General features: G+C 43.1%; 1 protein-coding gene across 6 annotated transcripts in view; it reads right to left on the reverse strand.

Moving 5' to 3' along the window:
- Positions 1-8,946: 8,946 nt before the first annotated feature.
- Positions 8,947-24,858, reverse strand: part of ANO5 (anoctamin 5) — a 75,033-nt gene continuing 59,121 nt past the window's right edge. For 4 of the 6 annotated variants that reach the window (XM_069739936.1, XM_069739933.1, XM_069739934.1 and 1 more), the window contains 8 exons: positions 21,430-21,652; positions 19,234-19,403; positions 17,568-17,665; positions 17,265-17,395; positions 12,702-12,907; positions 12,176-12,357; positions 11,312-11,417; positions 9,587-9,953 (listed from right to left, as the gene is read on the reverse strand). In XM_069739936.1, the coding sequence (XP_069596037.1) occupies positions 9,729-9,953; positions 11,312-11,417; positions 12,176-12,357; positions 12,702-12,907; positions 17,265-17,395; positions 17,568-17,665; positions 19,234-19,403; positions 21,430-21,652 (1,341 nt within the window). In that variant the 3' untranslated portion in view covers positions 9,587-9,728. Of the gene's footprint in view, positions 9,954-11,311; positions 11,418-12,175; positions 12,358-12,701; positions 12,908-17,264; positions 17,396-17,567; positions 17,666-19,233; positions 19,404-21,429; positions 21,653-24,198; positions 24,274-24,858 lie in introns of all 6 variants that reach the window. The other 2 variants (XM_069739932.1, XM_069739935.1) reach the window with 2 other exon arrangements.

A 24,858-nucleotide genomic window follows, 5' to 3' on the forward strand; every position in this document is an offset into this window, starting at 1 on the left:
GTGAAAAACCCTAAAAAAAAACTAAACAAAAAAAAAACACTGAAAGTAGTGACATGCTTTGTTGTCCAAAAAAACTCAAAAACATGCAAATCACAAAATCCTGATGATAAAACCCGTGTGTGAGAATTTGCATAGAAACAAAACTGGGGGGGGGGGGGGAAACACCTAGTTTGAACTTAGCCTGAAAATTGACTACCTTGAAAATTATAGGAGAGATCAAATAATGCAGAATTGTCCTCTTGCGCGCCCATCAGTATACTGCGGTGTCCCCTTTACTGCAGGACAGGTCGTAGGCGGAGAAATCCCCCAAAAGTCACAGACGTGGCGGCAGCGCTGAACTTTCCATATAAACTGCCGATATAAATCTCATGACCTTATCGGGATTTGTGTTGTCATTGGAGTCTCCTGTGTCAGCCAGCGACCGGCTTAGCTCTGCTACATCTGTAGGGCACAATTGTAGGTTTCCTACCTGGATTCTCGCCATCTCTGGTCCTGAACTGATAATGTCGCTCACCTGCTCGGAGCGCAGTTCCATCCTCTGGCACCGGCCGCCTTCTGTTTTCCTCTCGGGGGTATGAAATGCTTTTAAGAAGGTGTTTGTTCCTGTCGGACGTGTACTAAGGCAACGCCTGGAGAGTCAGCAATGTCCATCCGCAGAGCATTGCTCCCGACCCTGCCGTCTCTATAGAGCGCTCATGTACAAATCTGTTCCACCGCCACCATCAGAGAGGTCGCCCTGCAGAGCGCGTCACGTCAGCAGCGGATAATTCCAGAACCTTGTATAAGAGCGGCACACGTCATTGGTGGATTCGGCACAACCTGTGCGTTCTGTTCTTGGCGTACAGATAAAACCATATTCTGCGCTTCTTTACCTAGTAAATAGCCAGATTTTCATCCTTCACCGTTTACCTAGACTTTTGGCTGTTAACAATTGAACACAATACAGTATATGTCACAGCAGAGGATTTGTTACACGTAGAGGGTGGCATGTCAGAGTGAGGAGACTTATAGGCCATGCAATGTTCCTGTGGGAAATTAAATATGCAAAGTATCTCTTCAGAGAGGAAGAGGACAGCAACTCTAGCATCTCCTACAGTATTGGAAGTAGCAATCCGAAAAGTCAGTATTAACCCTTGCCACATGATTTAGGATAAAACCCAAATCAGAATCTCAATTTGCAGACACGGTGTTTCGGGGGTGCTGTCCCTCATCAGTGCAAAGTGTGAGATCTGATTTGGCTAGAATAGAGGCTCTGTACTGCAGTCTAAGGGGTAACGTTGCTACTTGTAGAAAGTGACAAGCCAAACCTGGCATATGAGAGTGAGGAGACTTAAAAGACATGCATGCTCCTCTGGGAAATTAAGCCAAATAATTAGATCTCATACTTTGCACTGATAAGGAACAACACCCTGAAACACCGTGTCTGTGAATTGAGATTATAGTTTGGCTTTTATCCCAAGTGTAACGAAAACACACCACACGAGAGTACTGGGGGGGGCGGGGGGGAGAGAAATGGATATCACCCTGCCGTCGCCAATCTGTGACAGAGCTTACACAGTCGCAGCTCTCTGGCACCCTCTTACCCTCAGGTCAGTCAGGGAACGGCACCTAGGATAAGTAGTCGCCGGAGAGGCTGCCCTGTCACGTACTGGTTATTGGGGCACTCTGCAGTAAGGGCAGTATATATATCACCAGTCCCAGGCCGGGAATATAATATAATATTATATTAGATGATAGATAGAGATAGATATCTCCTATCCGTCACTGCCAGGATCCCCCAATAATACAATGGTATGCTGCCACCAGTTCCTCAATAGATATAAGTCAGGTCTGTTAAGCTTATAGCGGGTCAGAGACCAACCCCAGGTAGCATATAAGTATTAGGCCGGCGTCACACTAGCGAGTTTTACGGACGTATGAGCGCATTAAATACATCCATAAAACACGCATTACACACGGCCCAATTATTCTCTATGCCCCAGCTCCTATCTGCCGTATTTTACTGATCTGTATTATACGGCTTTCTACAGCCGTAGAAAATCGCAGCATGCTGCGTTTGTCACCATATTGTGCAAAAAAACGCCAATGCAAGTCTATGGGGGCCAGAAAAATACGGATTACACACGGACCAGCAGTGTGACTTGCGAGAAATACGCAGCGGTGTTAACGAGAAAAGCCAGTAATTCAGTGCGGTGTAAAATCACACTGACAGCTTACAGTAGAATAGGTGGAATAAATGTGTACACATAGAAAATATATATATATATATATCTCTCTCTCTCTCTCTCTATCTATATATATATATATATATATATATCTCTCATTGAGACACATATGTATATATTAATATTTCATCCAGCGCTATATAGCTTAAAAGCCGGTAATTCAATTGCCGCTTTTGCCATCTCCTTCCTAAACCCGACATGATATGTGACATGGTTTACATACAGTAAACCATGTCATATCCCCCTTTTTTTGCATATTCCACACTACTAATGTTAGTAGTGTGTATGTGCAAAATTTGGCCGTTCTATTAAATTAATGGGTTAAATGGCGGAAAAAATTGGCGTGGGCTCCCGCGCAATTTTCTCCGCCAGAGTAGTAAAGCCAGTGACTGAGGGCAGATATTAATAGCCTGGAGAGGGTCCATGGTTATTGCCCCCCCTGGCTAAAAACACCTGCCCCCAGCCACCCCAGAAAAGGCACATCTGGAAGATGCGCCTATTCTGGCACTTGGCCACTCTCTTCCCATTCCCGTGTAGCGGTGGGATATGGGGTAATGAAGGGTTAATGCCACCTTGCTATTGTAAGGTGACATTAAGCCAGATTAATAATGGAGAGGCGTCAATTATGACACCTATCCATTATTAATCCAATTGTATGAAAGAGTTAAAAAAACACACATTATTAAAAAGTAATTTAATGAAATAAACACACCAATTGTAATATTTTTTTTTTTTTTACAGCCAGGAGCTCTGCTATAATGCAGCTATGCTCGTGGCTGTAAAACCCCAGCGAATGAATGGAAACTAGGTCAATGACCTGTAGTTACCTTCATTCGCGGTGAGGCGCCCTCTGCTGGATGTCCTCATATAAACTCGAGCCTGGGAACTTTTCTGAATTTTTCCCTCGCTCGAAGGACATCCAGCAGAGGGCGCATCACCGCGAATGAAGGTAACTACAGGTCATTTACCTAGTTTCCATTCATTCGCTGGGGTTTTACAGCCACGAGCATAGCTGCATTATAGCAGAGCTCCTGGCTGTAAAAAAAAAAAAATTTAACCCCTTCAGATGGAACTACAACGTGGGACGTTACAGATCCTCGGAAGGTATGGATATTGTTGGTTTATTATTCTTTCTTTGTCACAGAGCGAGGGTCTTCAGCGAGTGGATTGAGCGTACAATAAAATATTACAACAAACGATGTGTTTATTTCATTAAATTACATTTTAATAATGTGGGGTTTTTTTTTTTTAACTCTTTTCATACAATTGGATTAATAATGGATAGGTGTAATAATTAACGCCTCTCCATTATTAATCTGGCTTAATGTCACCTTACAATAGCAAGGTGGCATTAACCCTTCATTACCCCATATCCCACCGCTACACGGGAATGGGAAGAGAGTGGCCAAGTGCCAGAATAGGCGCATCTTACAGATGTGCCTTTTCTGGGGTGGCTGGGGGCAGATGTTTTTAGCCGGGGGGGGGGGGGGGACAATAACCGTGGACCCTCTCCAGGCTATTAATATCTGCCCTCAGTCACTGGCTTTACTACTCTGGCGGAGAAAATTGCGCGGGAGCCCACGCCAATTTTTTCCGCCATTTAACCCTTTAATTTAATAGCTAGAACGCCCAAATTTTGCACACACACACACACACTACTAACATTAGTAGTGTGGAATATGCAAAAAAAGGGGGATATGACATGGCTTACTGTATGTAAACCATGTCTCATCATGTCGGGTTTAGGAAGGAGATAGCAAAAGCCGGTAATTGAATTACCGGCTTTTAGGCCATTTCGCGCTGGATGAAATTATATATATATATATATATATATATATATATATATATATATATATATATATATATATATATATATATATATATATATATATATATATATATACACATACATACATACATACACATATACATACATATACAGTATATATGTTTTTATTATTTTTTTGAGCACATGGATCCCTTGTATATCCGTATGTCGGTTTTGCAAGCCTGCGAGAAAATCTCGCAGTACGGATGCCATACGGATTACATACGGAGGATACCATGCGCAAAATACGCTGACACACCCTGCCTACGGAGGAGATACAGACCACTATTTTGGGGACTTTTCAGCGTATTACGGCCGTAAATTACGGACCGTATTGTCTTACGCCGAGTGTGACGCCGGCCTTAGTCGGATTCACAGACGTGGGAAATTAGGTTTCGAGATAAAAGAGCAGCCCAAAATTAATTGATATTTTATTTCCCGAAAGGCACACTAGAAACTGCAAATATATTCAGATATTACAGTCAGAGGTACAGCTAAAAAGTAGGGTACAGGTTGGGAATAGCAGTTAGCTGTAGGTGTCACATTACCGTTTCTTATAGCATGTGGGCCCCAGGGAAGCGCTTGAGTCCACAGCCACTTTCTTAGTTCCTGGTCCGTCTCCACACGTAACGCGACATGGCTTCCATGGCAGAACAAAGACGATAGCTAAAAGTGCAAGATTTCACCTGCATTGGAGGCGGTAGTGGCCCTTTTACTTCTCGGGCCCCTGCTCGGCTGCACAGGTTGCACCAATGACGCGTCCGCCCCTGGATCTGTTCAGGTTCTCAACTTCTGGATGCAAACAATAATGCAATGATCAGCGGCTCATCTGTGAACTGTCTGGATAATTGGCTGCACTGTGATAAGAGACATGTCAGGAGTTTGACACCTCCATCAATCGCTGAAACAAAGTGGCAGGAGAGCATAACCCAGTGGTGATCAGGGGTGTAACTATAGTGGTTGTAGGGCTCCTTGTGCCATAGGGACATAAAAAGTCCCTTTGACCCATAAGAGAGCACCAATATTATACATCCATGATATTTATGGGCCCTGTTGACAATTTTGCATTGGGGCCCAAGACCTTTAAGTTACGCCATTGATGCTCTCGTCCGAGACCGGCGATGACTCAATAGAAAAGTCCATAAGGTAATCTCATAAATCTGTTTTTCAAAACGGTTCTTTACTGTTCAACGCGTTTCGGCACCCTATTGGCGCTTTTCCCAAGGTGGTAAACCAAGTAATGTCAGCTAGTCGGCACTTTTGACAGCAAGTATAGAATATTCAGTGGGGTCTTGATTGGTCAGATCCGTTATACGAGGGGCTCGTCAGTGTTACGTCCATGTGTGCATCAGCCAAGGGTCAAAGCCCCTTAAGCTCAAAAAGCCCAGAAAGCAGCAGCACCGCTGGTCAGACGGCCGCACTTTTCATCTCTAGCAGCATTATTCCTCCATTTCAAATTTGTGAAACAAGTCTGGAGAGGCAGTCTCTTGTACAGCAGTAAAAATGCTCAAAACAACACTCAAAATACTGAAAACTTTTTAAAACGAAGTTTATTTTTTTTTCCCATACAAGTTCAAGCAGCGTGAAACACAATATAAAACCGAGAGGCCAGCGCTAAACTGGCAGAGAAATGTAGTAAAATAACCGGTAAAAACGCAGATTTTAAAAACTATTCACACACAGGTCAACATAGAAATACAGAACAACATAAATCAGTAGGAAATAAGATCCCAATAAAAATGTCCTTCATATACGTATTGATACAAACAGTCAAGGCTTAGGGTTGAGAGCACAGTGGCGCGGGGCAGCACCGGGGGTCAGGGCAACGAGGGGCCAGGGCGAGGAGACTGCTGGGTGGTGGTGATGGATTATTGGGGAGCTTATATGGTTAGAAGGGGGCCTCCGAATACAAATGGTGGAAGCTATAGTATTTTCGGTGGACGGGTCACTCGCTGTTGGATGGGATTTGTATGCAAAATGGCGGCACAAAATAAGATGGCCTGATCGTTACCGAAATTAGGAGGATAATAGGTTGGCCCCGTTGGATTCGGATAGGACATCAGGACCACAAGGTTTATGGCAGGAGTGCAAAATATAAGAATTGAAATATACATAGTTAAAAAAAAAAAAAAAAAACATCCCGAAAAAAGTGGAAAATCACTAATGGGGGTAATAAAGTGATCCGTCCTGAAATACCGTAGGCAACACAATGCTTTTCCAAGATAGCAGCACAGAGGATTTACAGCATTTTCCTAAACTGTGCTCCATTTGGTGCCTCTGTTGGCACTTTAGCCATCCAGTAGGTGTTAAATTAATGTTGCACCTAAATTTTGACGCCCCCTCCTCTAAGCCATTCCCCCTTGTTAGAAAAACCTGCAAAAAGTGTCCAAACAGATAACAAATTGCCACAAAATTTCCCAAAAGTAGAGAGAAAGTGACAATTGTAAACAGCTGTCGGGACAAGATGGGAGCTGGAGATCAACAGGATGGGAACCAAAGTCCTACAAGGCAGATTCCCATCTTGTAGGGATCTTCATGAATATTCCATTATCTGGAAGAAATAAATCTGTAAAACAGACATTTTATCCAAGAAACTGACTGCAGGAAGTGGAAGGAGACGACTTCTGAGCCGAAACAAACATGAGAGGAAACAAGGACTCAAAGTCATCAATGGAGGGGTCCAATATGGCCGCCCTGGCTCTCGTGCTGGGTCACGGGTTCCCTAAATCTGAAATTGTGTTTGTGATTATGACTCTGCCTCAGTCCTTAAGAGAGAAGCTTACTCCTTCGCTTTAACTATTGGACAAAGTCACATTTTTTTTTTTGGTGGGGGGGTGGGGGGGGCAACATTAAATCGTTAAGACCCAATAAATTAACCCTCAGAAAACCTTTACAGCCATTAAGGAGTCTTTGGGAACAGTGCACAAAACAAGAAACAGTCAGCAAAAGGCACTTTTTTTTTTTAGGGGGGGGGGGGGGGGGGGATACACATCAAAATCAGCTGCAGAACACAATATTGGTCACGCTGTACGAGCTCCATAAATATGCAGGAACGTTGGCTGCAATTCCCCTTGCTGCCACATGTGGGCGCTACAAAACATGCATGATTATTGAAATACTTTCATGTGCATGTGAATAAATACTGAACAGGAGGCATGCTGCCTATTATACGGGCTGCATTACTTTCCATACGTCCTACTAGGCCTCCTACTGTGGAGGTAATACAAGTGGGTAGGGGGAGACAGGAAGATGAGACAGGCCTGAAATCCCACTACTGATCACAGAAATTACAGGGTCTTACATTTATGTGCATAGAGTGGAGGAAGACCTTTCCACAAGGCCACTTCCTACTCTGTTTAGATGGCCGATAGTGCAGCCATAGTTAACGTGAGCAGTTGTCCCATCCAGGAACTTAAATCAGGCTGCTCCATTAATAAAATCTATCAAATATCCATAGGATAGATGATAAACATTTGATTGCAAGGAATCTGGCTGCTGGGACTCACATTGATGCTAAAAATTGGAGCTCCAAAACTCCACGGTGTGAAAAGAGTACTGAGCATGTGCGACCACCACTTCTATATACAGAACAGTACTGAGCATGTGCGACAACCACTTCTACACACAGAGCAGTACTGAGCATGTGCGACCACCACTTCTATACACAGAGCAGTACTGAGCATGTGTGACCACCACTTCTATACACAGAGCAGTACTGAGCATGTGCGACCACTGCTCCATTCACTATTTAGGACCACAGTTCCCAGGAACACACATTTATGTATATACTGTACATTTTACGGTTTATGGAACAAGCCCTTACGCTCCAACTCTGCGCTACCGTATCAAAGAGGTAAAGCGAGCGCGGCCATTCATGTTGCCACGCCGCTCAGTTCAGGCCGTCCATACGTCTTCTCGTATGGTTATGAACCTGCACGATGACTGGCCGTGCTTACAGGAGTGAACGAGGGTCGCAAACAAGGCACATCACACGTAGTGGTGTTGGCATAAACTTTAAAAAAAAAAAAAAAAAAAAACACCAAATTTACAAAAAAAAAAAAAATTATATTTAATAAAAACAGAATTGTTTAATGCAAACAGTCAATGCCGCAGATTTCTTCATAACAATCCAAGTAGGAAATGATGATAATAAAGCACTTCTGAGAGGTAGGCTCGGGTACAGCATGAAATCACCGCGGGTCCTGCACGAGAACCACGCTCAGGCCGCTGGGATCTACGTAGATGGCGTCAGCGCCACGGGTGACAATGTGGTTTATGAATGGCGGTATGGAAATGGAGATCTCTATACCCAACACTGACTGCTATGAATAAATGATATGTCAACGAAAAAACCTGGAGACCTACAGTGAATATTCCATGAAAAAAAAAAATCACTATAAAGTTCATTCATGAGCACTGAAAAATGAAGAAAAAAAAAATAAAGAAATAAAACAAACTACTTTGTGACGCGTGATGTAGAAATAACGTTATAATGCAGATTCTGCTGTTGATTTTGACAGATCACAGCGACACCTACAGTTTGCAAGAAGACCTGCCATGAAAATGGGTGTTAAGGTTACCTCCCTCCATCACCAGAAAAAAAAAAAAAGGAAGTTATTTCCTAATCTATGGATAGGGTACAACTTTCCTGACGGCTGGGACCCCCATCCTTAGTGGAACAGAGGTGGGCATGATCAGCCTCTGCTCCAAATCACCGTCTATCTATGAAAAAGCCATGTACTGGGGGTCCCAGAGATCAGACAGGATGATCAGCAAGTTATGACCCATCCTCTGCATAGGTGATTTTTTATTTTTTTAAATTTTTTTATAACGAAAAACGAATTGAAAGAACGCATTGAAGAGACGCTGCCGTCAATGTGATGTTTTTACATATAAAAAAAAAAAAAAAAAAAAAAAAAATTGTGTAGCAATGTAATTTAATCATTGTAAAAAACAAATTAATGCCTGAGCCAAGATAAGCAGGGTTCATGATAAGATTTTTGGATTTAGAGGAAAAATACAAGTTTTTGATTTTCTGATAATACTTTACTCTTTTAACAGAGCTAAAATATAGTTGATGATAAATGTCATTTTCATAATAATACGCAAACATAGAAGATTCAGAGAAAAAAGTTACAAAAAAAAAAAAAAAAAGGGCATCCTCCGTTAAATGGCTTTTGATAGATTTAGGCTGAACCCCAACAGCTCTGCCAGCACCCATTTATAAAAGTGCAAATTTAGGTGCCAGTAAATCACGGAACATAAAGTGACTCACATATAAAAGATGCAGATATGTCTTGATTAAAAACCAAAATAAAATAAAAAAAAAAAAAATGTATAAATACATTTAAAAAAAATTGTCCTGTGCCCCGTGGGTGTTCAGGGGCCTCATACGCATTGTGTAAATCCAGCTACCTGGCTAGTAGATCGAGGCGAGGACTCGTGTGATGCAGTGTGATATAACAGCAGGACTGGGGTCCCTGTAATCATTCGAAGCCCCAGAACTGGAAGCAGCCATGGTGGACGAGTCTTACAGAGCTCCGAGCATCCCGGGACCAGGGGCTCTTTGCTCCATCTTGCCCACTACGCCAACATTTACAGCAGCGTCTTGAAGAACGTGGCTTTATAGTACGGCCTGAGTGAGCAGAGTGTCCGCTGTTGCAGCAGAGGAGCCGCTACATAGCGGCGGAGAGCTGCACCTTCCCTTCCGTGGCGATGACCTCCTTCGCCATGGCGGAGCAGGGATCCTTCTCGCACAACCTCTCCCGTAACTTCTCTAGCTCGTACTCGTGTAGGATCTTCTGCGTCAGGTACTTCTCCCGCTTGATCCTGGCTTTCACCTCGGACGGCACGTCTGGGATCAGCCAGGCCACGAAGAATTTGACGATGAACACGACGTGCTGAAAAAGAGGACAGACGTGAGAGCACTGTTTTTTGAGAAGAAGGACGGCTGACAACCGGCAGACTAGAGGGGTTGTCAGCTTTCCTGAAACTGATAAGATAATGCAGTTATGTCACATTTTGGGTTTAATGCAGTTTTAAGGAGGGGAACTAGATACAACTATAAACCTCATAGTGGAATCAAGCGACTACTGCAGTTTTCTTAACTTTTACCTCCAGTGCAGGTCATTCCATAATCCCCTTTTTTTGCACCCTAACGCTTGTGTACGGATCGGGATTATAATCTGAACCTTCTCCATACTGGGCAATGTCATCTGTGTTACACAGCCAACATCTGCCTGTAACAGCAAGAGATGGCGCTTGCTCTGATTGCTGCTGCTGAACCATTTAACAGCAGCTGTCATTTACTGAAAGTGGCATTTATATGGCGCGATGGCCGGATCCAATCCAGTCACTTTCATCCCCCCAATGCCGATTGGTTAATATGGAAGTCCTGGGCCCCGCTATGTGATGCAAGCTCAATTTATCTTCTATAAAATAAGAAATCAAAATGTCGGCAGAATCAGATTCCCTAGGAGGTACTAAAAAATAATGTTAAAATTAAATATAATATATGTTACGTTTAAAAAGTTCGGATCACTCCTTTTCCACAGTTTGAAAATAAAGACGAGGTATAAAAAAAAAAGAAAGACCACACACTTGGATGGTATTGTTATTTCCATAAAAGTCTGATCGATCAAAATATAAAATTATTTCAATGGTATGCTAAATGTAGAAAAAAAAAAAAAAAAGATATATAAAAGCCAGACTTATAGCTTTTTCAGTCACTGCACTCCTCACATCTCACTGCCAAGAATCAAAAAAACAAAAACAAACAAACACTGAATGTACCCATATGATATTGAAAAAAAAAAAACTAACAAAAAAACTACAGGTCGGCATGATGCAAAAATCAAACTCACTGGGCTCCACTGATGGAAAAATAAAATTACAAGTTGCAAAAAAATAGTGATAGACCAAATGGTCAATAATAATAATAATAATAATAAATAATAATAAACTACTTGTAATACATATCAAAATGAGCAAAACAACATAGTAAACCAAGCCGAACACTTTTTCTTTATTTTACCGTCAGCTTGCAGATTTTAAGAATAAACTGATTTTTTTTTTTTTTATTTTGCAGACCGTTGCATAATATAACCTCATAACCTGAGTGGTTTCACCAGGCAAAACCTCCCAACCTAAGGTTTTCCCCTTTTCTGTACCAATTTTCTGGTTTATGCATCGATTGTTGGGGAATTTATATAAATTTTGTCTACTATTGGCAGAAGAACTACCGATGACGACATCATACCTCCATAATGATGATAAAGGCCATTTTTGCCGCCAGTATGTGCCAGAACTGCATGGTGTGTAAGTATCTGTGCGCATGGTCTGGAGGGTAACGATAATCTCTGTACCTGTGAACATAAAATAACAAACAAATTGGAGGTTATAGCAGAGGTACCGAGCAACGATGAGCTCAATCATAAGTGACTAACCAGAAGATGGGGACATCCATACATTGGTCAATATAATTTGCAGGACCCTGATCCAGTGGCCATGTTGGTAGTTGATGGACCAGTGCCCATCAAAAGTGCCTCCTACCCGTGACATCTCCAGCACCTTTTCCGATTAGTAGGCCTGGCACGGCTTCATTCACATGTCACGCTGCAATGATGACGTTGATACAGGGCTATGAATCTGAAGAGGCACTGAGTACTCCGGCAGATAGGAAGAAGGTCACAGAGCTCCCGTCAGGAGACGACGGATTATTGACGTGGCCGCTGAACTAGGGTCCTGCAATGCATTAGATCCTCTCTATCAACTACGATAACTGTCTCGCCCCATGTACATCGGTTGGAAAACATGGCGGCATTCCTGCCACCTCCTGAAAAAGGCGGTAGACCTACTGGACTTCAGGATGAGTGTCAAATGATCTGCTGAAGCCTCCAAACAGCAGGTTTTGGGAGGTTCTGGAAGCACTGAATAGGAGGCGCGAGAGGATGGGCACAAGGCATGGCCTGAAATGGAATATGAGGCTGAAAAGTTGAGAAGTTTTGGTGATGTGCACATAAGAGAATGAGTTCCATACCCGTGCCTACTATGCTAAAAAGAAAACAAGAAATGACCCACTTGTTGGAATTTCAGCACATAGTACAGAAGTAAAACAACCAACCTGCACGTTAGGACGTTCATTTGGTTTTCCAGAGGCATGCTGATATTCCTAAAATCGGAAACGTTAAACTCCGAGAGGCTGTTGCTAATATATCCTGCCATGGGGGAGTCCGGGTTCTTAAAGTAGGCGTAAGAGTAGACCAAGCGCGGGATCATGTCAGAGGTGAAAGCCACAATAAACGCCTGAAAGAGAAGAGCAAGGTAACATATCTGTAGGAAATCTATAGGACATAAGGGTTTGAGCACAGTGACTGCTGCCAGTGTATGGAAACATCCTTGCTTACATCCTGGTATGTAGATTCGATCACATTTCATTGGATTCCACTGGAAAAGAGGTCTACATGACATTCGTGAAGGGGCTTATTATATATGCACATGACAGTGACCAAATCTATACTGCATGCAATCCATGTAGTTAGTGCAATAGGAGCACACAATGGGGTCCGGAGGAATTCTATACAACTGAAGCCCATCTTGGCAGTGGCTTATGTCCCCCCCCAGAACAAACAACAACCAAGTTTACTCACGTTTGTTACCACCGATAATATGGCCATAGCATTCAGGATTTCCTGCCACACCCCAATGCTGTGAGCCTTCGCTGCAAATGGCCGTCTAAACTGCGTGGTCAATTTCCATGAGTCAACACGAATCTCAAGGATGTTGTTTAGGAGAGCAAGGAGCGGAGCCAGAGGAAAGGAGGCCACAAATAAAGTGATGAACCCAAACTGGATGACTACAAAAGAAAAAGCATCCGGTGTTAGCACAATATAGTAACTTATAGATTTCCCTACATATGTTAGAAGATAGGAGGCAGTATAGTAGTTCTATTCTTAAACATAGGAGGCAGTATTATAGCAGTTTAATACAGCTCCTATGTACAAGACTATAACTACTATAATACTGCCCCTATGTACAAGAATAACTACTGTAATACTGCCCCTATGTACTAGAATATACAGTGGGACAAAAAAGTATTTAGTCAGTCAGCAATAGTGCAAGTTCCACCACTTAAAAAGATGAGAGGCGTCTGTAATTTACATCATAGGTAGACCTCAACTATGGGAGACAAACTGAGAAAAAAAAAATCCAGAAAATCACATTGTCTGTTTTTTTAACATTTTATTTGCATATTATAGGGCAGCACGGTGGCGCAGTGGTTAGCACAGCAGCCTTGCAGCGCTGGGGTCCTGGGTTCTAATCCCACCCAGGACAACATCTGCAAAGAGTTTGTATGTTCTCTCCGTGTTTGCGTGGGTTTCCTCCGGGCACTCCGGTTTCCTCCCACATTCCAAAGACATACTGATAGGAATTCTAGATTGTGAGCCCAATCGGGGACAGTGATGATAATGTGTGCAACCTGTAAAGCGCTGCGGAATATGTTAGCGCTATATAAAAATAAAGATTATTATTATTATTATTATTATGGTGGAAAATAAGTATTTGGTCAGAAACAAAATTTCATCTCAATACTTTGTAATATATCCTTTGTTGGCAATGACAGAGGACAAACGTTTTCTGTAAGTCTTCACAAGGTTGCCACACACTGTTGTTGGTATGTTGACCCATTCCTCCATGCAGATCTCCTCTAGAGCAGTGATGTTTTTGGCTTTTCGCTTGGCAACAAGGACTTTCAACTCCCTCCAAAGGTTTTCTATAGAGTTGAGATCTGGAGACAGGCTAGGCCACTCCAGGACCTTGAAATGCTTCTTACGAAGCCACTCCTTCGTTGCCCTGGCGGTGTGCTTTGGATCATTGTCATGTTGAAAGACCCAGCCACATTTCATCTTCAATGCCCTTGCTGATGGAAGGAGGTTTGCACTCAAAATCTCATGATACATGGCCCCATTCATTCTTTCATGTACCCGGATCAGTCGTCCTGGCCCCTTTGCAGAGAAACAGCCCCAAAGCATGATGTTTCCACCACCATGCTTTACAGTAGGTATGGTGTTTGGAGGAAAAAGAATACTGAGTTGCATCCATCAAACACGACAAGTTGTGTTTCTACCAAACAGTTCCAGTTTGGTTTCATCAGACCATAGGATATTCTCCCAAAACTCCTCTGGATCATCCAAATGCTCTCTAGCAAACTTCAGACGGGCCCGGACATGTACTGGCTTAAGCAGTGGGACACGTCTGGCACTGCAGGATCTGAGTCCATGGTGGCGTAGTGTGTTACTTATGGTAGGCCTTGTTACATTGGTCCCAGCTCTCTGCAGTTCATTCACTAGGTCCCCCGCGTGGTTCTGGGATTTTTGCTCACCGTTCTTGTGATCATTCTGACCCCACGGGGTGGGATTTTGCGTGGAGCCCCAGATCGAGGGAGATTATCAGTGGTCTTGTATGTCTTCCATTTTCTAATTATTGCTCCCACTGTTGATTTCTTCACTCCAAGCTGGTTGGCTATTGCAGATTCAGTCTTCCCAGCCTGGTGCAGGGCTACAATTTTGTTTCTGGTGTCCTTTGACAGCTCTTTGGTCTTCACCAAAGTGGAGTTTGGAGTCAGACTGTTTGAGGGTGTGCACAGGTGTCTTTTTATACTGATAACAAGTTTAAACAGGTGCCATTACTACAGGTAATGAGTGGAGGAAAGAGGAGACTCTTAAAGAAGAAGTTACAGGTCTGTGAGAGCCAGAAATCTTGATTGTTTGTTTCTGACCAAATACTTATTTTCCACCATAATATGCAAATAAAATGTTAAAAAAACAGACAATGTGATTTTATGGATTTTTTTTTCTCAGTTTGTCTCCCATAGTTGAGGTCTACCTATGATGTAAATTACAGACGCCTCTCATCTTATTAAGTGGTGGAACTTGCACTATTGCTGACTGACTAAATACTTTTTTGCCCCACTGTAACTACTATAATACGGCCCCTACGTACAAGAATAACTACTGTAATACTGCCCTTATGTACTACAATATAACTACTATAATACTGCCCCTATGTACTAGAATATAACTACTATAATACAGCCCCTACGTACAAGAATATAACTACTATAATACTGCCCCTATGTACAAGAATATAACTACTATAATACTGCCCCTATGTACAAGAATATAACTACTATAATACTGCCCCTACGTACAAGAATATAACTACTATAATACTGCCCCTATGGAGAAGAATATAACTACTATAATACTGCCCTGTGTACAAGAATGTAACTACTATAATACTGCCCGTATGTACAAGAATGTAACTACTATAATACTGCCCCTATGTACAAGAATATAACTACTATAATACTGCCCCTATGGAGAAGAATATAACTACTATAATACTGCCCTGTGTACAAGAATGTAACTACTATAATACTGCCCGTATGTACAAGAATGTAACTACTATAATACTGCCCGTATGTACAAGAATATAACTACTATAATACTGCCGCTATGTACAAGAATATAACTATTATAATACTGCCCCTATGTACTAGAATATAACTACTATAATACTGCTCCCTATGTACAAGAATATTAGTAGTTATATTCTTGTACATAGTAGCAGCATTATAGTAGTTGTATGAAAAAGCGACTGCAGCCATGGGTAATTAACCCTTTGATTTACTTACTAATAACATCATTGTATAACAGATACCAGAATGATACCATGACCGGAACTTTTATTTTTTTTAGCAGCATGATTGGTTGTGTGATGGTGTGATATACTATGTGGGTATCATTTTTGTGTATATTTCTATTTTACTTATGGTCATGGTGTTCTCTAGTAGAAGGAGTTATTTGCTAATTGATGAATGGCTGTTGCTGCCATCTGATATCAGCCTCCACAGTACTGTATTGTTTGCCCTTATGCTAATGACATGTTGACCTAGCTTGTTGAAACAATGAGCCCCTGAGACCTTCCCCCTCCTGACCTGTGAATGAGGAGGGAGGCTTTTAAAGATATCATGGAGGTGAGACACAGATCAGTCCTGTGTGGAATGATGATGTGTGCACAGCATCTCAGAGAGAGAAAAAAAAAAAAAAGTATATGGACTATGCTATCTTCTGTCTGCCGGATTGTTGGACTTTTATCCTGTTACTGAACTGCATTCATGTTCTGGACTATTTTATCCTTTGTGTGGTAGATTATATATGGACCTTACATATTTTTGCCTAAATAAAGGTCTTGGAATTGTTTACTATACTCTAGCTCTGTTGATTGTGTGATACCGGAGAAGGAACCTGTGACAGTTGAGATAACTGAGTTTTTTCTGAAATCAGGATTACAGATGGTCTAACTTGAATATTTATTCTACCATGTGGCTATTTACCAAATCATGTTGATACTGCAATATACTGGTATTTCATCTAATTACTATATGCTCCTGTTCATAGCCTCCGGCCACTGCTTACCGGTCACCTTTTTGGATCAGAAATATAATGTACCCATAGTTACAAAAATATTTTAATTTTTTTGTATGTTTATTGTATTCACAAATGTTTTTGTTGCACAAATACAATTGTAATATATAACGACTCAGATCCTCCTTTTGTGGAAAATTCAGCATTAGGGTCAATATTTTTATGGGTACTGTGATTATTTGAGAATGGTACTGTATTTCATAGTTGCAATATTATAGCAGTTATAATATTTTTACATAGAGGACAGTACTATATTGTTCCTATAGACAAAAAAAAGTCTGAAAAAACAAAACAATAGTAAGGCTATGTTCACACACAGCGTTTTTAATCAGCGGCCAAAACGTGCTCTCTTGACAGTGAAAATGTTGCTTCTGGAGGTTTTTTAGCAGCATTTTTTGTATAGAATACAAGTCTTTTTAAAATCGCCAAAAAATGAAGCAAAAAAAAAAAAAATGCTGCAAAACCAGTTTTCAGCATTTTTGCACCCCAATTGCTTTCTATGGGTGAAAAACGCTGCAAAACACTAAAGAAATTGACATGCTGGAGATTTAAAAAGCCAAGCGGTTCTCAAAATTCAGTCAGGAAACAATAAAACAATCGTGTCCAAGATTTCTGAAACGTCATAGCTTTGGTTGGTCCTGTAAAATGCCACTTCTTATTTAACTCTGAACAGACGCCGTGTGTGAACATAGCCGAATTACAGACTAGCCTTTCCTTTCTCACCCATTTCAAGATATTCATAGAAGAGTCCCAGTTGTCCAAAGACCTGGAGGTCAAAGTCCTGCTCCCACCGGCTGTACAGACTCTCTGGACTGTTTCTCGCTTTTCTGCTTCTCCACCAATTCTGGATCCACCTAGAAAGCAAAGATTTGTGAAGGACGCAGGAAACGTTCTGAGACTATAAAGGGGAATCTATGATCTTCATTTCTGTAATGTAAGTTAGTTAGTTATTTCTTTAATCAGCGCCACTGATACCAAATAAAGGAAACTTTACAGAATATTGAGATTCCCCGAGGATTTACTTACGGAACGAAGGCCTCCTGTATATTTCCCCAGATTTGTTTCCCGGCCATCACTATAGTGAGCTGCGTCGTCAGTTCTATCAGACAACCGGCCGGGTCACACTAAGAATTGAGGAGAAAAAAAACCGACATATACAAATCATCATTTTACTGCCTTCTCTACCACGTGGAGCATCATAGAAGGAACCATTATTATTATATTATTATTATTATACATTTTTATCAACCCATTACTGGTTTAGTGTGGGGGTCCCACTCATTACACAATAAGAGTGGGTTCACATGCCACAGGCAGTTTTGTAGCGAGAAAATTTCACTGGGATTACTGGGGGTCTCAGCAGTCAAGACCCACCATGATCACTAACTTATGGAATTTGCTGGTAAGTTATTAACGTATTGATCGCTGAGGGTCCGAACAAGAGACCGAGGGCTCTGAAGAGGTCTGTCCGAATGGGGCAAAGGTTGATCATGGACACCAATGCTCTATTTAATGGGACTGGCAGGGGCAAAATTTTACTAGGTGTCTTTTGGCACATATGAGACGACCAATACTATTATAGACCTGGGATTGGTGGGCACTGGGTTGAGTCTCGTGAGCCCCGATGAAAAAAATTTCAAGGCAGTGCGATAGAGGGCTGAAGCTCCGTCTTGCGGGGGGGGGGGGGGGTAGTTATCACAGTGATCAGTGCACTATGGAGAAGTGATAACAGCTTTGTGCAAACCCTTTAAAAGGAAACCTGTCACCCCCAAAATTGAAGGTGAGCTAAGCCCACTGGCATCAGGGGCTTATCTACAGCATTCTGGTGGTAATACACATAAATGAAGTGCACATGTTGGATAAAAGACAAATAACCAAGATAAAATGTCCAAAAAAGTTATATATAAAAACCAATATAGGCATGAGGTGTACCATCAGAGGAAAAAAAATATATATATATCAGGACTCCTTAAAAACAATCTAAATTAGTAATACGTGACAGTAGTGAAAAAAATTGTAAAATTTATAAAATAAACAACGTGCATGTCCGATACAAAATCATGGGGTTAAAAATAACCCATAATAGGGTTAAGCTGTAAAAGCAACCTTTGTATGGAGAAAGTGCAAAAAGAGTGCAAATGTGCAAGCCTGCAGTGTTCGAATAGTGTGGAATACACCCAAAAATATGTTAAGTGCAAATAGGCACAATATAAACAAAAAGGGAGAAGTGAAGGGAGATAATGAAAGATTGTAGCGGAGATCCTGTACCTTGATGGCGTCACCGAATCCAACCAATGCGCACCCCGACGCGCGTTTCGGATTGAAAATCCTTTGTCAGGGGTTAAGATGGGAGGCACCGGACCGCGACACCCATCGTACCGGGACCGCCCCTGGGTGAGTATAATCTAAACTCTTTTTCTCATCTTTCAGGATACATCGGGGGCTTATCTACAGCATTACAGAATACTGTAGATAAACCCCTGATGCCGGTGGGCTTAGCTCACCTTCGATTTTGGGGGTGACAGGTTCCCTTTAAACACTTCTAAATTTGCGTGCATCCATAGGTGGGTGTATGTATAATGTTACTTAAGTTTTCAGTAGGTGCCGTAGGAACCTTGAGAGCCATTAGGGGGTTTACAAGATATCTGCCCAAATCTGGTTGATGGTAGGAATTGATTGTCAATGTGCCCACCTCCTCGTTACGCCAGCGACTGAACATATAGGTGTAGTCGCCAGGATACCCAACAAACTTCCCCTTGAAGAAAGCCACGTAGAAACACGAGGAGTAGTAGTTAACGAACTGGAAGAGAAACATCTTCATGGTCAGCCGGTTTTCGTACTCCAGGTGAGTTCTGGGGATTTCTAGTTAAATAAATAAATAAAAAGAATACCGTAATGCATTTTAAATGAGAGCTATCAGCAACTTCTTCAGACGCCGGCTTCATTTTACAGAACAAATTCCATACATTGGCGATTTGGATCTACAAGGTCATACGTGTACATATTAAGTCGCTGCACATTGGTGCAAGTGCCTCTTCTCAAGGAAGGGGGCAGTACACACAGGGATCAGGCCACGGGCATGAACTTCAGTATTGGAGCATTCCTATGATCCACGGTGTGGTTGTCAGGGACCTCAGTATCATGACAGCGTTATCACATTGGAACCAGCAATTACATGTACGGGTGCATGCTGGTGGCCTAATTATTATTATTATTATTTATTATTATACATTTTTATAGCGCCATTTATTCCATGGCGCTTTACATGTGAATACGGGGCAAATATAGACAAATACATTAAACATGAAACGTTATCGCGTCGCTGCAGCGTGCCCAATAGCCAGTACATAGCAGGCAGCCTTTCTGGCGACTAATTACCCAGGGTGCAGTACCTGATCTGACCTGAGAGTAAGGGGGGCGCCAGAGAGCTGCAAGTGTTAAGTGGAACTGTAAGCGGGATATACATAAATCCCTGCAGTTCGTGGTATATAGAAAAGCAGTGGGATACCTAGAATAAGCCCCTGCTGTAAACTAAGAGGTCAATAGCCTTGTGTGTGGTTTTTTTCATCACATCGTGGAGTGGAGGGATAACTAAGATAAGCCCCCTGCACATGTGATAGCCGTCTGTTGGCCTAAAGTCACCTCAATCCGTGACGTAGGGGTGACGGTCACGGTGTGAATCCTGACCCATTGGTGACAGCGGTCAGGGGGAATCGTGACAAATTAAACCCCGATATACAAAAGAAGACAGGCGCGACTAACAATTTAATCTGGATAGTCGATCATCGAATTTGTATGGGACCCCTTGACTTTTCCCCAACAGATGAGATAAAGAATGTGTTTGCTTTAAAAACACCAAATTCTTTTGTCTACCCCAGGTAGAGGGCTGAAATGAAGAACAGAAGGTCCTGCGAGGTGGGGACGAAAGGAAGGAAAGACAGAAGGTCCTGGGAGGCAGGGATAAAAGGAAGGAGACTGAAGGTCCTGGGAGGCAGGGATGAAAGGAAGGAGACTGAAGGTCCTGGGAAGTGGGGATAAAAGGAAGAAGACTGATGGTCCTGGCTAGTGGGGATAAAAGGAAGGAGACTGAAGGTCCTGGGAAGTGGGAATAAAAGGAAGAAGACTAAAGGTCTTGGGAAGTGGGGATAAAAGGAAGGAGACTGAAGGTCCTGGGAAGTGGGGATAAAAGTAAGAAGACTAAAGGTCCTGGGAAGTGGGGATAAAAGGAAGAAGACTAAAGGTCCTGAGAGGTGAGAAAAGACAGACCAGTATAGAGGTGGGGAGGAGGGTGGAGAGTACAGAGGAGCCTAGAGTTGGTGGGTGGGGATGGGAAGGACCGATGAGTCTACAGATGTGGGATTGAGGGAGGAAAGACAGAGGAACCTGGGGAGGAAGGACAGACAACAGACCCCAATACATTTCAAATGGTCAGGTGTGCCTGTCTTTCATCTGTGTATGGATGCACTTACTTCTCTGTCCCCACAGAAAACATTTGAACCATTGTCAGACAGCCATCTAAAAGCTGTACGGGCATATTATGCCTGGCCATACATACTGGACAGTGCGGATGTGTACTGGGATGCAAGACTTTCTACACTCGTGAGCTCAGTTTTCTACCTTAGACATATTAGTAAAAGAATGTAATAAAACTTTAATAAAAATCGGAACTCCTGAAATATACAGAAGAGCAGGACATTGCATCTGGCACCACTGGAGAAGGACAAGCATGTAGAGACGCTCATGCCACAGATTCTAACACTGACCCGCGACTAGTTCTCAGTGGAAGGTAAAATGTAGCAGACAATGATAAAAATGTCAGAGAAGACTGTAAAAATCCATCACCCGTCTGTGGGTCTGCCATAGTGACCAGTGCCCTCTGCTCGCTTACCCATGTCGGTGATCCAGACAGCCACCCGTTCATACAAGAAGTTCAGGATCATAATCATGATGAAGTTCAGGCAGGAGGCCGTCACCGAGGTGGCCAGCTGTGGCGTCAGCAGCCCGCTGATGGGCTCCAGTGAGTGGTTATTCTCCATGACACTGGCGAACGCGGCATAGACCGCCAACCGATAGACTATAACTGCGATCATGCTGGCAATGATTAAAGAAATCTGCAGAGGACACGAGATGGAAAGATTATGGAAACAAAACAAAGAGGAAATACGGAATATATTGGGGAATTACTTATATAGCAATTCTTCATAATGTTAGAATTGCTCTCGCTAGCTGGAGGACTGATGAAGACCTATGGCTGACAGGGAACTAGCAGTCAACATAACCTGGACAGATTTTACTGAATGGACCCCAGACCAAAACTATTGGAATACGGCCAACAGCCAGAGTCCTGACCGGGACAGAGGGACCACCACCTCTGCAGTCCCTGCACTACTATAGTGCCCTGTATTGCTTGATATATATTTTAGTACGGGTGGGCTAGGGGAGGGCATTGCGTTTATCTAAATTTGGTGCTCAGTAGTTCAACATCTGACACTACAACACCCAGCAAGTGCCATGATATGCACAGGTGGTTACAGAGAGCATTGGCTCCTGAATAAGCTATCTTGGTGAAACAATGTTACTCACCCCTTAGGTACAGATGGGATCGCCAAACCAGAAGTGAGGTCACCGACCACCAGTGACCCGACTGAAGTATGTGGAATCGGTGGCCGCAGCGGTCAGTTCACTCATGGTCATTGACGTCATTGCTACCGGTCAGTGCTGGAGCAAGGAGCGGAGTACAGGGGGTGAGAACTGCCTACACTATGATCTTACTCCCACTTATCTCCACTACCAGAATTAACCTTTGAGCAGGGAACCCATTTAATGCATCTTGTGACGGCTCATAACCTGTATACTCAATAGTACACTGGGAGGAAAACATCTACTGCCAGTATAAGGCTGCAACACGGCTGTCGGGAAAAAAACTGCTGAGCTGGAGTGGTGGTGGTCAGTCCAGGCTCATGGGGACGAGACATTTTAGGTTGGTCATGGGCATTATAGGTCTTGGGGCATTAGATCTGAATAAACGGCTAGATATAAACAGATAGAAAGCTAGATCAGTGATATATGCATAAACATGTGTATCTGGGATTTTACAAATTTGGAGAATTATGAAGAATTTCAGCACAATCATCTATATCCAGATTGGATTTGTCTGGAGGTTAAAACGGTTATTTTGACAATTTCATTCCAATGCACAGTCAAGATCATAACCCTCATCTTGGCAATGTATTATATACAGACAGAACAATTGTTTGGGACCCAGGATAAACAATATGGCATCTCGCTGGCTAGAAGAAGTTATGCATTAGCCATTCTGTATCAGTTGCCCTCGGAAAGAGTCGTTTGGACTCCTGCGATATAAAAGATGGCACGTCCTTCAATGGGTTGAAAACTGCTGTTGAGCAAAAACATTTGCGCTGCCCTGATCCAACGTCCGGTCGAATGTGGCAGCCATTACTTCTGCAGCCGGCGTCCTAGGCCCTACGACGTCATACAGTCACCAAGCCTGGTAAAAGTCAGTGGTGCCCAAGAAACCAGCTGCAGAAGTGATGACTGCCAAGGAGGACGGGACCAGGGCAGCGAAAAGCTTCTTGCTCAATTCCAGTTGAAGCAGTTTTCAAAACCGCAACCACAAGAGGAAAAAAAAAAAATCCAGATGAGGATCAGAGCACGTTGCGGATTTTAAAAATTCACAACATGCTTGTTCTTGTGCAATAGAGCATCAGATTTCTCACCGGTTATTCGCCCGCAGCACACCGGGAATTCACAGCTCGTTCAACTGCAAAACCTACATGCAAATTTTGCAACAAAATCAGCAAAGGACTTGTCGCAAGATCCGCAGTGGAGTTGTTCTGATTCATGTGAACTAATCGATGAGGTTACTATTGATGAATGCAGAGCAGAAAACACCAGGCTAATGCATGTAGCTTCCTACCAGTAGGGGGCGCCGCGCAGGTTTCTCTACTCTGGGCACATGCTAAGGGTAAAGTAACTGGTGGCGGATGCACTGTGGCGACATTAGGTAAATAGTAGCAGAGGACTATGTGCACTGTAAAGTGTAGGGTAAAGTATAGACCATGTGTGAGTACAGATGCATTTTGGAGAACCTCTTTGGGGGGGGTCTTATAACCAAACGGTGGCTCCGTGGGGCACTACAAACTCCAGTATGATTACTGCAACTATGATGGAGATTCGGTATACACTGCGAGTCTCTGATGGGAGATTGGAGGAACCTATATATACACACATGCAGTAGATGAGACTTAAAGGGGTACTCCAGCCAGTACACTGGATAGTTGATGAATGTGTGAGCTATTGGAGTCTCCAGTCAAATCAGGGAAACCCTGTTTCTCACCTGACTGCAGTTTGGAGGAGTTTAAATAAAGCGTGGTTCAGTCACAGCCATGCCGCTCCATATAAAAAGTCTATGGTACAAACTGTACTGCCCCAACAATAGCACAAACGGGCCAATGTGTTTATACTGGGTCACCAAACATATCTGTAATTGGCTTAGAAATATAATTCTGAATTTAGAATACAGAAAAGTATTAAAAAGAAAAAAAAAAGCAGACGAAAGTTCACAGAGGGAAAGGGGGAAATGTGAGACACAGCACCACAGAGCGATGTTAAGTATTAGAGATATAAAGACGCTCACCCAGAAGAGCACTGTGGTTCCAGAGAAGCAGAACCGGGCCGCCTTGCTAGTTAACGGCAAGAAAGGCTCCATTTCCTGAAACAGTCAAAGCAAGCAAGGCCACGATTCACCATCAAGTAAAGAAGCTCACACCCAAAATAAGGAGAAAACAGGACTTTGGCAAGTGATGTGCGGAGGCAAAAGTGGCAGAGAGACCATCCTGCTTCGGAGTCCGAAACCTAACTGGATCGGCTGCATCTATGGCACTATGAGGACCCTCTAAAAAACGGAGGAAGGGGTTTAAAAAAATAAAAATAATAATGCCGCCTCTACAGCTCCATGGTTCTTCCGTTGCCAAGGCCAGGGATTAGCCTCCTGCAGTCATGTAAAGGGGCAGACACTCGTCGGCTAAGCGCGTCCGTCTACACCAAGTGATCATGAGAGTCTGATCAGTAGTCTGGTCTAGACAGGCGAGGGGCCCAGGACAGGCGAGGGGCCCAGGAGAGGCGAGGGGCCCAGGAGAGGCGAGGGGCCCAGGAGAGGCGAGGGGCCCAGGAGAGGCGAGGGGCCCAGGAGAGGCGAGGGGCCCAGGAGAGGCGAGGGGCCCAGGAGAGGCGAGGGGCCCAGGAGAGGCGAGGGGCCCAGGAGAGGCGAGGGGCCCAGGAGAGGCGAGGAGCCCAG

Source organism: Ranitomeya imitator, chromosome 9, assembly GCF_032444005.1.
Source record: "Ranitomeya imitator isolate aRanImi1 chromosome 9, aRanImi1.pri, whole genome shotgun sequence".
In the NCBI taxonomy this organism is placed as follows: Eukaryota; Metazoa; Chordata; class Amphibia; order Anura; family Dendrobatidae; genus Ranitomeya; species Ranitomeya imitator.